At 32.7% G+C, this 21863-nt stretch overlaps 1 protein-coding gene across 1 annotated transcript; it reads left to right on the top strand.

The window, feature by feature from the left end:
• The first annotated feature begins 207 nt into the window (after positions 1-207).
• LOC133172362 (ran-binding protein 9-like) lies at positions 208-21694 on the top strand. Its single transcript, XM_061307235.1, has 12 exons — positions 208-435; positions 7498-7609; positions 12090-12142; positions 13759-13926; positions 14035-14057; positions 15628-15729; positions 16388-16470; positions 16897-17009; positions 17312-17896; positions 19646-19797; positions 20098-20209; positions 20479-21694. The coding sequence occupies exons 1-12, from the start codon at positions 246-248 to the stop codon at positions 20607-20609; spliced, it is 1824 nt and encodes a 607-aa protein (XP_061163219.1). The 5' UTR covers positions 208-245; the 3' UTR covers positions 20610-21694.
• Positions 21695-21863: the final 169 nt, after the last annotated feature.

Genomic DNA, 21863 nt, shown 5'->3' with positions numbered 1-21863 from the left:
AAATCTTGTTAAGTTGAGAGATTGTTATTCTTTTATTATTATTATTTTTTATTTTATTTATTTGGAACAATATCTACATATAAGAAGAACGAATCAACTAGGAACCTAGCTAATGGATGATCACATAATGTAACAAGAAATTTAATTGGATGAAATTATTTTCATCATCAAATAAAAAATTGTGTTTCAAGCAACATTGACTGCCTCATAATCTACATACGGGCATTGGTGGAAGTAACAGAAAAATGGCAGCGACAAGTGGATTTAGCTCCACTGAATCGCTCAATACCAGTATTCAAGAAATTCCTGACCCTCTGAAGCAGCTCTATCCAGCAGTAAATGAAGAAGAAACTCCACTACCAAGAGCATGGAGTTCTAAAGACAAGTACAATTTTATTGGATTATCCCAAAATAATTTGCGTGTGCATTACAAAGGTAAATTTTTATTTCGACATATGTAAACAAACGCAATTTATTCTATTTAAGTCCAGGGATGGGATTTCAGGTATACATCATACTGACCCCCAAGTATTTATTATATCAGATCGAGTTGGTGATTGTCTATTCATATCCTAGAAATATCTAGTTGTCAGGCGAACTTCTTTGTTTTGGTTTATTTTTAGAACAGCAGTAATCGTAGAATCGCTGACCCATTAAACAGCTGATTTGTTAGATACAAACCCCAAACGGCAATGCCGTTTTCTAGCTTAAAGAATGACAGTTCAATGGTTTAATTGATGTGCATAAGCCATTGTGGTTAACAAAATTACCATTGAAGTCAGTTTTCCAAAAAGTGCACAAATTAGGCCATTTTCATTTATTCTTTTAAATATAAGCCTTATCTCATGAATTATTCAGTGTTTTTATTCTAAAGAAGCTAGAGCTACTGTGAACAATAGTGGAAATGAGGTCATGTTTGAGACTTAGTTAATGTTCCATTTAGGGTGACATTCTTCAAGTCAAGTAACTTTGTACTAATATTATTGATATCAACTTTCATCATGGTGAAGTTTCAAGCTGATTTCCTTTACATTTGTCAGTGTTTTAAGAACATGCATCTGATTATCCTAAAATGTCATCCATGATCGATTGGTGGATTATTGATAAATTAATAATTTATAAAATCAATTTTATGTCTCTCTTGATTCTAATTTTCAATTATAAATTTCATTAATTAAACGCATTAAAAATTTTGCAAATATTTTTTGTATTTCAATGTTGCTTTATCATGGAGTACACATTGTCAACTACTGTATATCGAAAATCATGTGAGAATAATGAAATTCTGTAATTCTAAGACAACAGAAAATAGAATTTTTAAAATCTGAAACACACCTTGATCATGTGAATGGACCAAAATATGATCATGATGAGTAATTTTGGATAATTTGAAATATTAATTAAAAGATAGAATGCTTAGAGTGAGGGGCAGTCTACGTGTGACTGTTTACACAAGATCAGCTCTCTTTCAACCTGATATTGAAAGTCGTGTTAAGCTCATTACAAGAAACAGGAAGGAGAAATTAGGCTTAAATACATGTTTTAACACTTTTTTCTGCACTCCTCTACTGCTAATAATGTTTAATATGCAATCTCATTCATGAGTGGTTGTAATCAACAATGTAAAATTGTTGGCTGTAGTTAACTGGGTAAGGCCAAAAAAAGGGTGTTTCCTATTACATGGAATTTTAAAATAGGGTACGTAGGTGCATTTTTTTAAGCCCCTGGAGATTCAATATCTAATGAATGTAATGAATGAGAAATAAATCTAGGTCTAGAAATCAAGGTCTATTCTAGGCCTAAAATTTAGGGAGTCTTCACCTCTACCTCAACATGCTCAAAGCAAAACAGGGAGAAGTTTAAAAAATTAAGGGGGTTGGGTTTGATACACTTATGATTAACTACTTTTACTTCCCCCTAATTTAAAACATTAAAAAACATCAATTATTAATCCATATGAATTTAAATTTTTGTAATTCTAAAAATTCTAATTCAAATCTACCCAAAGAAAGATCAGTATGTAGCAAACTGTATAGCTCAACATTCTTTAGATTTATTACCAAAAAAAAAAGTTTGGCAGACATATTTTTGTGAAAAAATAATTATTTTCTTAAATGTTTTTGATTAGTAACATTAAATAAAACAAAGACTGATATAAATACTAAGTCTACGTTATTGATAGAATTTTGAAAAAAATGACTGGATGACATTTTACTGATATTAGTGTGGCCCATATCTATGTCCATGATACATGTATAAACAGTAAGCTCATTGACAATTTCATGATATCTGTAATTGTTTTCAATATTATTATAGCATTTAGATGTCTTAAATGGCATGAAAATAATTTGATAATTAATTTCAAAACATTGGTGATCATTTATCACATGTATGTTGCATTGATCACTAATTTGATAGGATCCAATGTTGATTCCAGCTGATATTTTCAGGATTGCTACTGTGAAAACAGCTTTACGGGGGGACAATTCATTACATTTTCCTCTCTAAATAATTTGAAAAGGATTATTTTATGATTATATATCAACATGAAACAGCAACAGACAGACTTTGTGCAACCAACAAGTGCACTGCCATTACGATTTCATAAAAAAAAGAGGCGGTCTCGGAAACTTTAAATTTTCTGGGGAAAAAAGTTTAGAGTCGGGAATTTGGCTAAAAAAATAGGGTGGGTCGGGTAACCATATTTTTTTTGGCCTAAGCAGAGTATTAAGTGAAAGAACTAATGAAAAAATATTCTCTTTATTCTTATAGCAACCAATTTGACTTTTCTTGTCAGAATTCTTATTAAATTTAGAAACCTAAAAAGAACAAATGGAATAATCAATATGATGATCAATGTACACAAGTGGGATATTGCTATAGAATGAAGATTCCATGTAAATGTGACTACAGCTATAAATCCTTGCATCCTTATAATAGCTAATTCTGCCAGTGTGTTGACAACATAATCATGCAACAAGATATATATCAATAAAATGTGTGAAAGGAACTAATAATTCTATTTATACTGTGAAATATTCTTAAAATATTCTGGTCACTATACATTAATTATGGTCCATGAGCAGAAATCATGATTTTATCTTTACCAAAATTTTCCATAGTGTTTCAACTTTAAGCATGTTAAGAAGTTGAGATAAGAAAGTTGAATGTACACATTATCAAAGCACAGTAAACCAACAGGGAAGTTTGTCATTCTCATGAATTCATTTCTCACCTTTGATGCTGATAAATTGAAATAACTAATATAAGTATCTTTTAGGAAATGAAATATTTGCTATTTTGATGTAAATAAAATTTCCTTGTAAGTTTGTTAAACCTGACATTTTTTCGAGATAGTGAAAATAATGCAACAGTGATATTTTAAGACCAAATAAATTGTCCCTGTAAGTGTTGAATCTGTCAGAGTATCTCAATCAAAATTACTATAGAATTATTTTATGGTATAACAATATCAAATCTAAATAATAAAAGGCAACTTTAAATGTGTCTTAAAATTCATACTCTAATATGTACAGCTAAAGTTAATTGAGACTCTGTATTTACCTGTTTTGTAACCACTTAAATTGGAATTTTTCAGACAAATTCAAGATGATAAAGAAAACATTTGGTTTAGCTCATTGTGTATGCAGTAAGAGTTCATGCAGGGTTAATTTTTTCTAGGTAAAGCTAGGAATTAAACTATGATGTTAGCTGTAGATTTTTGTAACTAACATCACTACTATGTCATTTCATGTTGTCAATGATAGAATCAATATTTCATCAAGGGAGATATATAATACTAAATAATTTTTTTTGCACAGTGTGATGACAAATACCAGTTTAGTGTGGATTAATTCTCAAGGCTGAAGTATACGTACTCTTAGACAAAAGATCTGCATGTTTTAGTGTGTTCCAGTTGTAGAAATTTTGATGCATTAGGGAAAAAAGACCAAAAAAAAAAAATCTTTTTCTTTTTCCTATGATTATAAACATGATTAAAACAAATAAAGTTTGATTATATATACATGACAAACAGTGATCGATATCAAAAAATCTACAAACAATACAAATTTGTGGACAGAGCATAAAACACAGACCCCCTGGAAATTCCAGAGGTGGGATCACGTGCCTAGGAGTAGTAAGCATTCCTTGTTGACCGGTCACATCCACCGTGTGCCCTATGTATTGATAAAGTAGAACATTCCATAGTCAAATTTAGTACAATAACAAAGCCCTAACATTTGGAATGAAACATATGTCAGCAAAAATTTGACCCAACGATAGGTTATATTTGTTTACAAGGTCACAGTCCTTTTCCTCCCTATGGCTATATTGGGTTCATATCAGTGTAGGAGTGATGAAAAAAGTCACAAGCTGAATGAGAAAACCACTTTGCAGTTTCATTGTTTTCAGAGAAAATATTTTTTTAAATATACGAAGAACCCCATTTTCCTAATTTCATGCCCTAGCAGTGTTGTTAGTTTTTGGGGTAGTGTTAAATCTAAAGCAAACTAGCATGGCGCGGCGCCATGCCCTTCTCCCTTGGCGCCATGCCCTTTTTTCCAGCGCCATGCCCTTTTTTCCTTGCAAAAATAAATAAATATGCCTAGCAGAGGCAAGATGGACTAGCGGCTTTGTTTATTCAGTGCATGCTGATTAGCCCCTTTGTTTATTTAATGCACGCAAAGGTGTGAATTCAGGACAGGAAATCACTTCTCGCTTGAACGCACACAGCCACCTGGCCAGGTAACATGCCTCAGGCTGTCAGGGTATAAGAGATAACACGAGAAAATATCATTTGATTGCATTGATTATGCAAGAATTAGCCCAATGTCACAGATAGATTAATTTGTAAATTAAAATGTTACACATTTTAAATCAGGATCGTTTTTTTTTTAAATTGAAAGTAGAAAAAACATAGTTGATGAAGAAATGTGAAAAATAAAACTGCTGATGAATTAAGACAACTTACAATGTACAGTACCAAAAAACTGAATATTATATGTGTAAAATGGGTTAGGAAACAACAAAGTATGAAGTTAGTTTCTGTGTTCTAACTTTTTGAGTTGACACCCAGAGGCTCAATGTTTCTAGGCCAGAAAAAAAAGTTTTAACCAAATTTTATATTATTTCAAGTTTAATGTTTTGGTATGATCAGTTTTCAGTTGATTTTGTTGGTAGATTATTTTAAAAATAAAGAGAATGCCCTCTACATTTATTATCCAAGTAGCCCCCCCCCCCCTTGCAATTTTGTTCTGTTATTTACCTCATACATAAATAACAATATTAAAGCAAGGGAAAAAAAATTCATACCCCAAACTAAAATGATTTTTGAGCAAGTGACAAAAAGATTCACACCTATTACTTTTTAAGCATAACCTTGATAACCATACTAATTTCCTGATTAAAAAATTTGAATTTAAATTTTGGCAATAATTGCCCTCTCAGTGTGTATTAAATGAATTAAGCTGACAGATTTATAAATTTTTCTTTTAGATACTTGTATAACTAAAGATTTCAGTATTAAATAATAATTTAAGTACATAAACATGATAAAGAAAATATTAATAATTTCAAAAACGTTAAAAAAGTGCCCTCATGAAAACTTGTCGCGGCATAAAGTGCCCTTTTGATAATTGGATTACCATGCCCTTTTTAGGGTCTGGATTTAACACTATTTTGGGGTTTTTTTTTTTTGGTTACTTATAACTATCTCAGCCACTTGTAAAGAAATGAGAGAATCGTGTACATTGAGCAGGATATTATGGTGTTATATGTGAAGTTAGATATTAGCAACAAGTACATTCATCATCTACAAAGAAAACAAATGGAACACAGCCTCAGATATTCGACATTTCACTGACGTATTTTCCTCAGAGAGTAAAGGAGGTAGAATGAGATCGATGCAGGAAGTTTGAATCATTGAAAATAATTGACGGGTTCAACTTGCAGTGAAACAGATCTTGAATAAAGTGCAGGTACTTCAGAGTACGTAATTGAAATGATGTAACAACGGGTTCAGTCGATTACTAATTGATGAAGTTAGTTCATTTAGAGCTAAGATCTGGATTTTTGCGTTCCTTTTGAATGGTTTCACAATGACAGGAAATTCAAACAAAATTATTAAATCACTCTTTTAGAATTTTGTTTTTAACGAAAATTTAAAAGATAAAACTAAGACTTGATGTACACTGAATACAAATAAAGGTGTTAAAGAACATCATCAAATTGCTTCTTTGACTGCTATTAGAATAGAATATTAAAAATGTTGTTTGGTTATATGAATGTTATTGCAAACAGAAAGTTAATGTTTTTTTTCTTTTTACTAATTAAAGAAACTTAATAAGTAAATGAATAGATCTATATACTAGTGTACAAAATTTGTCTGTTTGTATGCCTGAGACTAGTGACTTTTCAGCAAAGCTGTCAATTTTTAAAGGAATTCTTTAATACCTGTAATTTCTATGTTAATTTTAAAAGATAAGACAAGCTGACTAGAAGGTTGTCAATGGGTTTTGTACACCACTATAAACACTTTTAAGTTAATGCATGTTTTATTCATCTTGGAGGAAAGATGAATAAACAGGATGTATTTTTAAAAATATGTCATTTAGTTGTAAAAGGGAAAAAAGTATCAGTTTACATTATTGTGTAAAGTTTTAAAATTAATGTCAGACTTTGTGAAACATAGTGTTACAATTGCTGATTACAGTGTATTTCACTGTCATACATTGATCTTGTACACCATCTTCGCTAGCCAAGGGTTTCTGATACACTACTCTCCTCATAAGCCCTTGGCATACGGTGTTAAAAAAAGTTGGGATTTTTTTCTCAAGTTGTGATTGGAGTTGATCGACATCGTTCGACCAATCAGCAATTGTTTTTTGTAAATGACGATATATGCGTTCGGGATATATCTTGACTCTTTAATATCGGTAATGTAAAACGCAAGTAAACAATGATCCGTAAGATAACATGCCATTCTATGAATAGCTATATGGTGTCATCCAATATAAAGCTACGTGCAAACTATGTGATTAAGAATATATACTGAAGATGTAAATTTGCACTTTTACATGTTTAAATAACAAATCAACATAACTCGATACCTTCTTGTTAATTATTCTTTAAAAACAAAATTTTTTTAAATATGCTTTTTAGCTCTGTCGATGACGCAATCTGTGCGAACCTGGTAAGAATCATGATCACGTGACAAAAACAATCCCGTCTTTTGTCAGCACCGTATGCCAAGGGTTTATGAGGAGAGTTGCGAATCAGAAACCCTTGGCTAGCGAAGATGCTTGTACACATGAACTATTTTAATTTCTGCTTTTTTTTTTCTTTTTTTTTTTTTTTTTTTTTTTTTTTTTTGGCCAAGCACTGTAATTTAAATTTCAAGGCACCTTAAGGGTTGATCTTAAGGGTTGCTTAGAGAAAATTAAAATGCCTCAACATTGTATAGATACAGTATATACATTACATTTATCACTATTTCAGGTGTTGGGAAGAACCACAAAGATGCCGCCAGTGTGAGGGCCACACATCCAATCCCCCCTTCCTGTGGAATTTATTATTTTGAAGTCAAAATCATCAGCAAAGGGAGAGATGGGTAAGCTGAAACTAAGCTCATTTTCTGTTTGTGCTGAATGCATTTATAGTACTACAGACATGTAAGGCATTGATTCAACTAAATCATCATCATATTTTTTCCATGAAGTCACAATTTTTAGGTCACCCAAGTCAATGTTATGTCCTATGGTGGTCTGCTCCTGACTTAATCATGTATTGTTTATAAACTGTTGAACATTTCATTTTCTCCTCTGAATCTCTGAAATTGCTGAATCAGTTTCAGATGCAGGTTCAGACTGGGGCACCTGAAATGAACCCCCCCCCCCCCCACCCCATCCTCAAAAAGGTAGAGGAGGAGAAGATTGGCTGTTTATCAATTCAGTGGGGACAAATAGCATCAAGAAATTACATTCTGTGTCAAAATGAGGTTATCTAATTCTGAGGAGGCTTTGCCCCTAAAAGCCATCCACTGTGCACTGGCATGAATCCACTAGGGCCCTCTGCAGTCATCAGACCCTTAGCCATCTAACCCCCCCCCCTTCCTACCCCCATCTCGATGCAAAATCCTGGGTCCTGGGACCTAAGGAATGGGGTCAGGACCTTTAAAGTTCATGCCCTCTTCATTACTGCTGGACATTTAGGAGGCAAAGGGTTTGCTTGATTAACAGTACACTTCTTCAAAAAATCATAAAATTTGTGACCCCCAGTGTTCAGACCCAACTGGCCAGACTATGGTAAAGTTTTTCATATATATTGTAAAATTGGTACTTTATCAAGGATAATAATGAATCTTGAAGGAGTTCTATACCAAGGTATTAAAATGATCTCATAAGAATCTAGAATTCCAGTACCAAGGCCTGTTGGCTTATTGTACATTTTTATGACACGCATCAGTTTAGTCCTTACATAAGGCACATATATTCAGATTCTGTACTTACAGTTGTAGACATGCAAGTTAGCTCAAGAGGTTAATTAATGATAATGATCTGGCTGTAGGTGTAGTATACCAGTAAATAAAGGATTTATTCATACTTGTTCTAGACCTTCCAGAAACCTGTTAGAGACAAGCAAAACGTAGCCTCTGTATATACACACCTTTGGTCTAACATTTATGTGTACCTATATGATCGTTAAACACATTTACCTCAATTCTAGAAGTTAAAAGATATAGTCTTAATTTCATGACCTTCCAAAAAAGTAATGCTATGTTCAAGAATATGGAGTAAAAACAGACTTTCATCTGTCTGTGTGTTCGTATGGTGTTTGGAATGATATTTGTTATCATTCCAGCAGCTCAGTGTGTGATATGACAGTTTCAATCATAGGTCTTAGCTGGCACCATAGGGATATCTCCAGGCTCTTATACATGTCTGTTGTACAGTTATTCTGTCTGACTGCAGATAGAAATAACAGTGATATGCACCAGGGATGTTTACATACAGTAGATTATTGCTTCTAGTGAATGATCTAGAACATGTACCATAAAACCTATGTAAAGACTCTTTTAAGTCCTAATTATATGGGAGGTGCACCTTTGAATGTCACATGTGTCTCGAGAATTTTCACCTCTCCTTCAAGGTTAAGGATTTAGTGTATATATTTGTTTTGGTTTTATAAATGTAGAGCAAGGTTGTTGGCATACTTCTGTTTCTTAAGAGTGGTTGTATTTATACCACACAATTATAGAAACTTCATACATTAGAATCAGATGTCTGGTGCTTCTCAGGCTATAAGGAGTTGTTTATAAATTACATGAAAAAAAATCTAGGAAAGCAAAAGCTTTTGTATTGATGTGTTGTTAATCGTGCTTAGTGTTTATTGACTGTGGTGTGTAAATGTACTGATAGGTCAGTGTGTAAACACTGGGCTGTGCTCAGATCTAGGTCGATTGGCCAGTGTCTGACAGTAGAGGGGTCATGTGATCTGGTCAGTGACCTCCTAACCAAAGGTCAGCTACAATGGATCCTATACAATTTTAGTTGTTTTTTTCTTTCCTGACAACATACAATTTTATATCACTTAAGAGCCAACAAGAGTGTATCTTGTCAAAGTCGATTATTGTGAATGAAAATGGATTTGTTAATGCCACTCTCTGAATTTTGCCATTTAGCTGCACCAATTTTCATACATGCTCTAAAAAATCAATGGTAAAGGGGCACCATATTGTATAATTGACACATGATTCTTGGGAGGTTCAGGAAATTCAATAATGATGAAAGGCAGTTAGTGAGGTTTAGGTAAATTAGAGCAGTGCATCTTTCTTTGTAATTTCGAAGCATTGTGCATGCTTCACTAAATGGGTTGATTCAATAAGCTAATACACTTGGACAGTTACTGAAAACATTTACCATTAAGGCCAAATAAAATTTTAGTTTAGGTTCTCATCCCCGCCCGCCCCTCTCAAAATGCCCTTGTCACGTTTTTTAAAAAATTAATATACCTGTATAGAGAAGGCAGAAAAAAACAAAATAATAGCTATATTAAGCTTTGATAAATCTACATGTAGGTACATATTTTTTAAGAGATCTGAAAAAAGTAAAAATATAGCATTTGAGATGAAGAAAATCACAGCATCTCGTAGCAATCATATTTTAAAATTGGCATACTGAATGATTAGTGCTACAGAAAACAGTAAATGTATAAGAACAGTTCAGCAGAGATTATTATAATAAATATATTAGACATCCTGTTTTGCAAAATGTTGACAATTTATTGAATGTACAAGTCAAGAATGAAAATTAAAATAGGACTTTATAAAGGATAATGGAAAACTACGATATTTTTAGACAAAACATAAGAAGTTGTTGGTCAAACTGAATGGAACATTTTAGAAAAAAAGCTCTTACAGCAACAGTGCACCGTGATTGACCGTGTACAATGTATTTGAATGGTATCAGGATGTTTCACGCCAATGCATGGTTAGCCCTGAGATAGTTCGCTCCAATTCTGTTTCATCCTCAGATGGTTTGCAGGAGAATGATTTGCTCTGAATAAATAGATGTGCTATTTACATTGAATTCATTTAGAAAAATGATTATGAATATTTTGTATAAGAAGAACGTTATGCATAGATATGTTCCAGAGTAAAAATTAAAAAATAAAATCCACCACTAGGGCTGGGACAATTCAGGGTTCAATCAATTCGGTTTGGTTTCGGTTCAGAATGATACGGTTCAGTTTTTTTTTCGATTCGGTTCGATTTAACCTTAAACAGTCCAAATATTTCTCATCATTAATGAAAAATAATAATCTCTGCTTTATAAACTGATTAAACCCCTTTACTTCAGTCCTCACAAAAACTTTTTGGAGACACTAACAAGTGGGGCTAGTAGATTTGATATTTTTATTGGCAAAAGTAAAATTTCTACTAGCCCAAAAACATAATAAAATTTGAAAATTTTGTTGTATTATTTTATTCCATCTACATTTCATAGTGAATTACTCTTCTTTTCATTTTTCTTCTGCTTATTTCTCTATTTGCATTTTCTTCTGCATCATTAATAAATAAATAATCAATGAAATTATTTAATGCAGAATTTAATAGAATGAACAATCATGTTTTGGATACCTTGTAACATAGCAGTATACATTTTTTTCTGCTCATTGGACTTCGATCCTTTTCCAAAATGAAGTGAAAGCTAGTGATTTATTTTTTTTAATTCAAATTATCAAATGCAATGTTAATTTATTTTTATAACCCTTGTAAATATTTACTCTTCAGTGAACCGGTTGAGTAGTTGGAAATATTTTAATCAATTAATGTGATACCTTCATGTATTTTCCATAAAATTGGGATGGAGGAAATTCGGATTACTAAAAAAAAAAAAGACGATCCTTTTCATGGTCTTTAGAAATAAATACATGTAATGTAGAAATGCTAAAAGAATTAGATAGATGAGATTTATGAACAAGTCAGAACCACACTTCTTTGATTTTTTTTTTTTATTGATTTGGGATTTAAAAGCAAAACTTGGAAAATACCTGCTACTTTTTCACTAGCCCGTCGGTCTATTTACTAGCCCATACCAATGTAAACTAACCTCTATTGTAAAAGGAAAAGACATTTGTGGAATTAAAAAAAAATAAATCACTGACTTCGGCCAATTTTGTTTACACGTGTTATGTAAATTTTGAACCAAACCTAACCGAATTCCGGAATTTTGGATCGGTGCACCGAATCGAACAGTATGAACCGTGATGCACCAAAATTTTCGGTGCACTGCACAGCCCTATCCACCACCCGCCCCAATTTTCAAGCAAATTAGGATGAGAATCTAAAATTTAAATTTACATGGCCTAAAAGCCCCTTTTCATAGTATCAGGCAGGCTGCATTATCTGTAATCTGTAAGATTTGTAAAATTCTAGAGCAATAGATTTTCTCCATTATTACTTGAATAAAAATTGACTCCATATCATATTTCTTGTAATTCCTTTTAAAGTTGTGAATGAAAACATTCTATCATCTTTGCATGCTCAGGATCAATTTTGTTGATACATGTATATATTTATTTCAATTCAGATATATGGGGATTGGTCTCTCTGCACAAGGAGTCAACATGAATCGATTACCAGGTAAGAAAAGATTAACTAATCTATGAAATAATCTAGATTCTGTAATCTGTTTACATATAAAATCAAAGTAAAAATAGATTGGAATTTCATATAGGTGGTCAATGTTAGCTATAGATCAATGAATTAGAATTACTTTTTTATGTGTGTGTGTGCAAGAATTGTCCCTTTAATACCAAGTGCATTTAATATTAAATTACAATGTTTGCTAGATTGAAAAATCTTTGAAATTTCTTGATTGAAGAATTTGTTCTCTAATACATGTGCTGCTTTTCATGTACAGAACCGTTGTACCATACCATTCTGACTTTTTCTGTGTATAATGTTATAAAATTGTGTTAATACGTATGTTTTAAGCAAATAAAGAATAATAATAATAATAAAAAGTCTGTACAGTATAGATAAAGGATATATCTAATTCTTTACAAGGACTCCACAAAAATTTGTAATCACCTCCATGATTATATTTCATGTTTAGATTTGGTATGATGTTTGGTATGATTTGGTATGATGTTTATCAACTAGCAAGACCTATTTTAATACCAAGTAATGTTAGGACTGAATTTCATCCTGACGAGGGATGGGGTGATAGGAATAGATTTCTATTAACATAGGAGGAAAAAAGAAGAGATTCTGAAAGTTTTCCATTATAGGCCCAGAAGGAATACAAGATATTTTTGAGTCTTTTGGGATTTATATCTTGCCTACTGCAGAAGATCAAGAGCCTAATTTTGGTCTGTCATATTTTGAATAGACACCTCTGCCTGAAGTAATGTTTGAAGTACAAGATGCCTGTGTCATGTTCTCATTCATTGAATGATGGCCTTTTAATTATCAATACTTGCTTCAATTTAGCTTAAATACACATTCATGGAATTAAAATTCTTTGGATATGAGACCTAGCATCATCAAACTGCTTTGGATGGGGAAAGTATATCATATGACCCAAAAGTAGGTCATTGTGACCTCATTTTGAATTTCATAGCTATCCAAAGTAATATCATATCCAGGTCATATCTTTCACACTCTCAAGCCGCATGATTTTTTAAAATTATTTTCTTTGACTTATTTAATTGGTTATAAAGAAAATTCTTTTGTGTGTCTCTGTAAATAATATAATAGATAACACTTCTGGTATATTACAGTAACTTTATTCCAAAGAAGTTGCAAATGACAGGGTCACAGCTTGTGACTTTGACTACACATAAATGGATATGCATTATTATAGTTCCAGATGGGTGTTTTATGTATTCCAGCTGTGCATTTTTATTATGTTTTTGATTAGGTAGTGAAATCCCTTGAAAATTCTTTTATTGCAGAGTATGAAATAAATGCGGCATGATTTGAACAAACATGTAAATGGGAGGGGAAAAATTAATCTAACAAACCATTAGTCAGGCAAACATCTATTATTGATGTCCAAAATATATTTTATGCTTTAACTTTTGACAGTATTAGCAAGTTTCTTAAGTGAGACTCAATTTCTGTCATTGAATATGAATTTTTTTTCTTCTTAGCTAGAATATGAAAAGTGTTTATGACAGGTCCAAAATAACTAATTTGCCATTCAATAAGTCAAAGGAAAAATGGACGATTATAAGATGAGATCTTATTTGTAGGATGGGATAAGCATTCCTATGGTTACCATGGAGATGATGGTCATTCATTCTGTTCCTCTGGCACTGGTCAGCCGTATGGTCCAACATTTACAACAGGAGATGTGATAGGCTGCTGTGTCAACCTCATAGACAATTCCTGTTTCTACACCAAAAATGGAATCAATTTAGGTTTGTATACACAGAATCAAAGGAAAATAAGAGACAAAGTATATATCTGAAACAAGTTCTAAAACTCAGATAACTTTTTTAAGTAATTAACTTTTTATCTTGTTTCAGGTGTTGCATTTACAGACTTACCAGTAAGTGTTTCACAAATGTAATAATCTTAAGCACTATTATTGTATAGGTGTATGCCAGGTATAACATTTTTATCTTCTCCTTCAAAACCATGGGTTTTTAACCAGACTTGTCTCAAAGCATCTTTAGGTGAAGGGAATTAAAATTTGTTCAAAGTCTCTTTATCCAAGGGGAAATAATTTAAGAAAAAAATACATCTGAAAATAGGGTAGATTGGAATCATTAGGAAAAATCTTCAAGAACTGATCCAGAAAAGACAAAACTTGCATGAAAGCTGGCATATCTAAATTCAGATTAGATCTATTGATTTACTGTGTTATGAGTAACTCAGAAGGAACCAACCTAATTTTTGCAAAGTCATAATTTGTTCTATTTATCACTAATATTTCCAGGTGTCAAGCCAGAAGAAATATGTACAGATTTGAATAAAAACTTGGTTATAATTTCATGAATTTAGGGCTATTCCAGAATTAATTGTGTGTGAGGGGTGTCAGACGGCACTTTTTTTCACTGCCCACAAAATATTTTTTCCCTCCCCCCCCCTTTATTTATTACTTTATATTTATCACTTTATTTTATCCATAGTAAAATATATGTTATAAATTGTTAAATCACCATCTACTTCACGTTGGAAGCAGACCTTCATTTTTACCATTATTTAGTCTCGCACCTTTAAATGTCGATACAAAGGCTTTCAGGGCCATTTTCAGACAAGAAATTCAATACATTCAGAATATTCCACGGCTTAGCCATTTCTGTTTTGATGACAAAGATCCCACGAGACCTCCTAAATCTTTTTTTTTTGTTACCTCCCTTTCAGTCTCAAAACTCGAGGAAACGTTGACAGTGATTGCCAATGAAGTGGCTTTCTTGAATTCATTTGCTTATGTCTTTTGGTTTCACCAAAATGCAGTAAATATAAATATTATATCCACAAAATTTTGTTTTCAATTCTCTTTGGACCAACCATGAATCAATTTTAATTTCTGCCAACACCACCCACCCACCTAAAAAAAGAAAACTTCATCCCCAACGTACATTAAAAATATGAATGAAAATGCCACCTGACCCTTCCCCTTACCCCCATCTCCACCCCAGATACACACAAATCTGGAACAGTCCTTTTCAAATGAATACATGCATGCAATCATTTCTAAATAAGGGTTCTGACTAAGTATGGGCCAGTCTTGAAGGCGTCTTGAAAAAGCAACATATTGCTAGTGAGCAGTGTGACTTAAAAGGCCTCTTGTATTGTAGGGTACCTCAACCCTATACATACTATACACATTTAAATCTATAATCACCTTTATGTAAATATATATTATGGATTATGTGTTGTGTTTAGTAATTTGAAATAATTTTACAGATAGTTCTGTTTACAGCAACAACTAAATAAACCACATAAAAAAGCTAAATATTATTTAGAATGCAAAAACACATCTTGCATTTAAATAAGTTTAAAATTTATTTATAAATCATGTCTTAATGACAAATGCTAATGTTGGATTTAAAAAAAAAAGTTAAATTGCTCTTGCCTTGCTGTTCAGTGAATGCTGTTATTTTTTTTTTCAGTCAAATCTTTACCCCACTGTGGGCCTCCAGACTCCAGGGGAGGTGGTCGAGGCCAACTTTGGACAGACCCCCTTTGTGTTTGACATAGAGGACTACATGAAGGTACATATATACCTCTGTAGGATTAAACAGTATATATAGTGCTAATTGAAGTAGGAAGGGCTAGGATAACTTTGGCTACTCTTTAATATTGCAAAACAGTGTGAAATTCTCTGCAATCAGTGAACTGAGAATGTAAAACTAAACCGCTTTATATGTGTAGTCACTAAGTATTATATGGAATGTATCGTGTAAAAAAATAGAAACACTGAGCTAATTTTCCTTCTGAAATAAAGAAATTTTATGATAACATTGCTATATTAAAACATTTTATTATATTATACTTTCATGTAAATTAGTTGAATCTGATTCTTAAGAAACATTTGTTAAAAAACACTATTACCTGCTGAATAATGAAGCCATGCCCTCCAGCCTAGCAACAGTCAACATTGCTTGACGATGGGTGATATTCAAAAAAATATTGACTGCGCAGAATTTATGCGTGCAAGGTTCACTGTAATATGTATTTGTATAAAACATTCAGTATAATATAATAAATATTGCATGTAGTTGAGTGTAACTTTGAAAATTTCCACCCCTCGAAAACCATTGTCAATCTCGGCTGTGCCTCAGTTGACAGTGGTTTTCTTGTGGTGAAGATTTTCAATGTTACACTCAATTACACATAGTATTTATATAATGTTGAATTTCTGTATTACAGGAGTGGCACATGAAGACCAAATTGACTATAGAGAGGTTCCCTGTTAATGACAAAAAAGGGGAATGGCAGACGGCCCTACAACAGTATGTATGACTGAGCGTATTAATGGGAACTGTAAAACTTCATAAACATAGTACGGTCAAACACAGATATATAGAAAATTCATGCTCACAATAAAGTTATGTTTTTCCCCTCATTACTAAGGGAGAGGGAAGGGGGGGGGGAGCAAATAAAAAAAACACTGTATAAGAAAATAACAAATTTCAAACAATTTGAAGCAATTTCAGTTGTCCATTGCAATTTGCTGTTAACACATTCTGCTGTTTTCTATAGTTTAATAATGAAAGTATTCGTTCTTTCATAATTTATTTTCAAACATCATATTGAATCCGTCCCTTCCTTTACCATGAATATGGTGCATGTATATCTATTCATTTTTTTTTTAAATGTTAACTTGATGAAACTTCAATTTTTTGACCATGTTGAAGCAACAGATTTTTTTTATGTAGGATTGTATCTACATATCTAGTACATCACGGTTACTGTGGTACCGCTGAGGCATTCTCACGATCGACCGGCCAGACCATAGAAGAGGACATGTCATCCATCAAAAACAGACAAAGTAAATCTATACACACATCTCACAAATATGAGTAATTTTTTTTTGTATAGATTTTTTGGAATTTTGGTAAAATTTAGACATCGTGCAAGGTTTCTGTTCAGTTTTGAATTTGATTACTCTACATGAATGTTCTTCAAGATTTCAATATTAGTAAAACCAGCAACAAAACTAAAAAAACATTTTTCAGAATTGCTAATTAAGAATGGTGTTTTGATTGTAGAAATGCAAAATTGCTTGTAAGTAGTGGTATTTTGGTTATAGGAATACACAAATGCCAGTAAATAATGGTGTTTTGATTGTAGGAATACAGAAATTGGTCCTAGCAGGTCGTATGGGTGAAGCAATAGAGACCACACAACAGTTGTATCCAGGTTTATTGGAGAGAAACCTAAATCTATTGTTTATGCTCAAATGTAGACAGTTCATTGAGATGGTGAATGGAACTGACACAGAGGTGAGGGGCCCAGCAATTCGCAGCCCCAAATCACGACATGGGAGTGGATCTAACCGTTCCAGTCCCAATATGAGCCCTGTCCACCACACAAATTCATATTCACAGAAAAACACTCCAGTAGGATCCCGTGGCAATAGTCCTAACCGACCTATAGGTGTCAAGGGTCATAGTTCAGGTTCATCTTCACAAACAAGTCAAAACTTACAGGTGTCACAAAGTAACAATCAGAATATGGGTGATTTAAAGACGATATCTGAGGAACAAATGAATCGTGCGAATATATCAATGAATGGATCGGAGTGTCACATGATTGAGGATGATGATGTGGAAATGATGGATGGACTTGTTACAGAGACTAAAGCATTCACAAATGGAAACTCAGACGGAGCTTACATGAACGGAAATAATCACACATGCAAATCAGAGGACATGGGTAGGTAAACAAGATGCAATTTATAACATTTTGAAGAAGAAGGGATGTATATAGGTGTATTCAAACACTTTTCATCGTAATTAATTCTGCAACAGCACTTAGAGTGCTTGTTACTGAGGTATTGATCTTGGTATGTAAATAGAACATGATACCATTGTCTGGTAATTATGGACTCCTATTTTAAAAGGGGTAGAGGATATAGGGTGACCCTATTAGGTCATCTGTCTGTTTTCGGTTTTGATGTAATAACTTGAGAACATGGTTGGAATGATATTCGTGCCAAATCTGGCTTCATGGCCATAAAACTTTGATGACTTGGCTCAATTTTTGATCTCATTGTCACATTTACAAAAGGAATATATTGTAAAGTATGATATAATATTATACAATTATGGACTCTTTTGGTGGTGAATATGGTTTGATATTCACCAGAGAATATCAATATTGACCAAGACAAAATCTCAAGAGTCCATAATTGTTTTATTAAATAGTGTGGGTATGAATAAAAAGGACGCTGAAGGCTGCATGACTACACCATTTTCATTAACAAACTTCTGTCAGAGAAGGATTAAAAGTGTTCAGATTACAAGTTTCCTTTCGTTGTGTGTTTGACATCATTTCCCATCGAAATGTTTGGATAATAAATAGGCAATAGGTTTGCCTAACTTTTTTTCTGTTCAGATACACAGCTGGCTCTAACCATTGCAATCTTTGTTTACAACCTTGTTTGAGGTGTCATTTGTGATGTCACAATCTCCCTTCCATGTGAACTGATCCCCTCTTTGAATACAGCTTCAAATCCAGTGAATACGTAGTGTTTTGATCTGTTTGCATTCATACATATAGATTATTTAGGGACTACAAAAAGACTGTATTAGAAAATATAATATATATTATAAATTATTTTATGATATGAAATAAAATTTGAAAAATTGAGGCTATACAATAAGATCATGGCTTCATTTAATAATTTTTTTAAAAAAATGATTGCTTTTTTGGGTTTCTAGGATTAAGAAGCTTAATGGTTTAAATTTATAAAAATAGATTTTTGGATGCCATGCAAAGACTTATGAATGTTTTAGACTAATATGTGTATATAAATATACTGAAAAATGAAAAGTCATGGGGCCTGGAATTTTGAAAATTCAATTATTTACACATATACGATTGGTAGGGGGTAATCATTTGTGATTTTTTTAAAGATAAAATATTAGATGTTTTTTAAACAACAATTGAAGTGACCAGTTGCAAAGTTTGCTTCAGTGAAATTAAGGTACCTTTCTTGCTTATGACACCACAGGAGAACATTCCTATGACACATGGATCCATATGTTTACTCTTAGAATGTACTTGTAAAAAAAAAAAAATTCAATAAAGAAGCTTAACACTCATTGCACTTTAATGTGCATGTTTTTAGTAAACGATTTATTCACAAAAAATGTACTTCAGACTTTATGTTGTTATTTGAAATGATTCTTTTTATGAATAAACAAAAGAAACACAAGTTATTTACAGTGTTATAAATACTAGTATTTAATTTGTTTAATAATCAAATTTCAATCAACATTCATTACATTTAGTTTTGAAGGGAGTGGAGGGTCTTGATGAAAACTTAGTATGTGAATTTTATAGTTTCTCTGTCAGATATTGAACTTCTGATCTCACCACTTAAAGTTAACTGTTGTAGAAATGTACATGTATATAGGATCTGAAATATCTGTACTACAGTGATGTTTTTTATGTCAATAGATGTGGATGCCCCCTCAGGTAAAAGACAGTTGTGTGGAGGATCTCAGGCAGCCATTGAGAAAATGTTGCTGTTTGGAAGAGAACTCCAGTCTATGAACCAGAGGCTAAAACGGGAGTACGGGAAAAGTGAGAGCAACAATAGATCACTACAGGTGACTTCAGTTTATCTGCATAAATATCTGTGCGAACTGTGATGCGTCATCATTAACGTATTATGTTTGGATTGAGGAAAGTTAAATGATTTATAATTATTTTGGACCCATGAGGTACATTTTATGAGAATTGAGTAACAGTACTTCAATGACCCAGTGCAGTTTACTGTGCTTTTAAATGGTGTGCAGAATTCTTGCATATTTTTGTTTATTTTATGCCCAAGTAGAATTGTACAACTTTTGTTTTCATTATGATAAAGAATAGCAGTTATATGATTATCTTTCTTGTGTTACATTTAGAATGCCTTTAGTTTGTTGGCGTACTCTGATCCATGGAACAGTCCGGTAGGATACCAGCTAGACCCGGTGCAACGAGAATCAATCTGTGCTGCCTTAAACAGTGCTATATTAGGTACTGTAATTTGTAAATCCTTCTGATAGATAAAGATGAGGAAAATCTAGTCTAGTATTGTGAACCAATAATTAATGAGTAATCTCTTGTTTTTGTAAATATTTATATATGCTTGCATTTTGATGCTTTAAAGGTACTAATAAAGTTCTCATTTTCAAATTTCACAACTCCAGCCAATTTTCAAAACTCTCACAGACCTAGTTTAAGGATTCAGTAGTGTAGAATTATTAGAGAATCTGTGTAAGACCTTCAATAATGACATATTGTAGAATCCCAGGGTCTGCCTAAACAACCTCCACTAGAGCTGGTCATTGCCCAGTCTACTGAGTGCATGAAGCTAATGTCCAAAGCCAAGATTGGGTCCTGTGCATTTGCCAACCTCTCAGACTATCTCCACTGACAAACAGACAAGCAAGTGCCTGACAAAATTTCCAAGTTTTGTAGATGTCATTAGCTACTGGATGCGGGCATGTCAATGAACAATCATTATATGCAACACTTCTCAGATTCACTGTAAATTGTTCATTTTATCCATTTTTGTTTCTGTCAAAGAACAGCACAAAAGTGAAATTGAGGACATTTAGAAGATAATGGTTTGAATACTACCTAGTGAATTTTGTTTCTGTATTTTTGATGACCTAGCAAGTTGAATGTGCTGTATGTGATGAAAGGAAAACTCTTTTCTTTGTTTTTGATCAGCAGTAAAAAATTTATTTATAACTATAAGAATTAAAGATTATTATCATTTAATAATTTTCAAATGGTGCCTCTGTGTGTTTTGTTCTGAATTGTAGAATTAGGTCAATTACCCGGTAATAATCAAGACCTTAATGAGCGCATGTTTTTTTTTTCATACCGGTATTCCAATTATGAGGGTGGGAGTATTTTTGAGAAGGTCATAATGCTCTGCTGCAATGCTACATCTCTTTGATTTTGTCAGGTTACATTTTTGATCTCAGTCCACCCGCTCTGCTGATTGGGTCAATAAAAATGATATTAATAATATCAACATCATGTGAAAATTAAAAAATCGGACAACTAATATAAGAAATGTCAAAAATTGTCATTATGTACATAATATGTTATTGTATCAGCATGTATGTATGCATGCACAGAATGTGCATGGAAACATCTAAAGGATGGCTTTCATAAAAACGGTGACTGGTTTTTAATATGTACTGCATATATAATTTTTTGTGATCAGAATGCTATTGTGATCTTATGAAGAAATCTTGTCTACTACTGTTTTATGGAAGAGTTACGATTCATTGATAGATTTGAATATTCTGTTATTGAGAAATGCGAGGTTGGACATTGTGAATTTGTATTTCTATTCAGCCTGTTTTACAGATCAGTTTATTTATTTATATGAGAGGATCACTTATGCAAGTTTATTATAAAGTGCAAATGTTTTTATACCAAACAGCAGTTGGGCTATATCTAATGTGTGTGATATTTAAAATACATTAAAGATTGTACATCTAAGATTGTTGCTTATTTGAAGAGGACACTATCCAGACCACAGTATTCATATTCTAAAATGCTGAACTCATAAGCAAATAGAGTTGGGACGCAGGAAATTGTGATGAGCAGTGGTTAAGTGTGACTGTTAAGTGTTCAATTTCCATAGCATGCACTTTGGATGCCTCCCACA

Source organism: Saccostrea echinata, unplaced genomic scaffold (genome assembly GCF_033153115.1).
Source record: "Saccostrea echinata isolate AGI-Se365-2 ecotype Australia unplaced genomic scaffold, CSIRO_AGI_Sech_v1 ptg000054l, whole genome shotgun sequence".
Lineage (NCBI taxonomy): Eukaryota > Metazoa > Mollusca > Bivalvia > Ostreida > Ostreidae > Saccostrea > Saccostrea echinata.
Note: the sequence above shows the minus strand (reverse complement) of the source record. Positions and strands in the feature narration are given on the sequence as shown.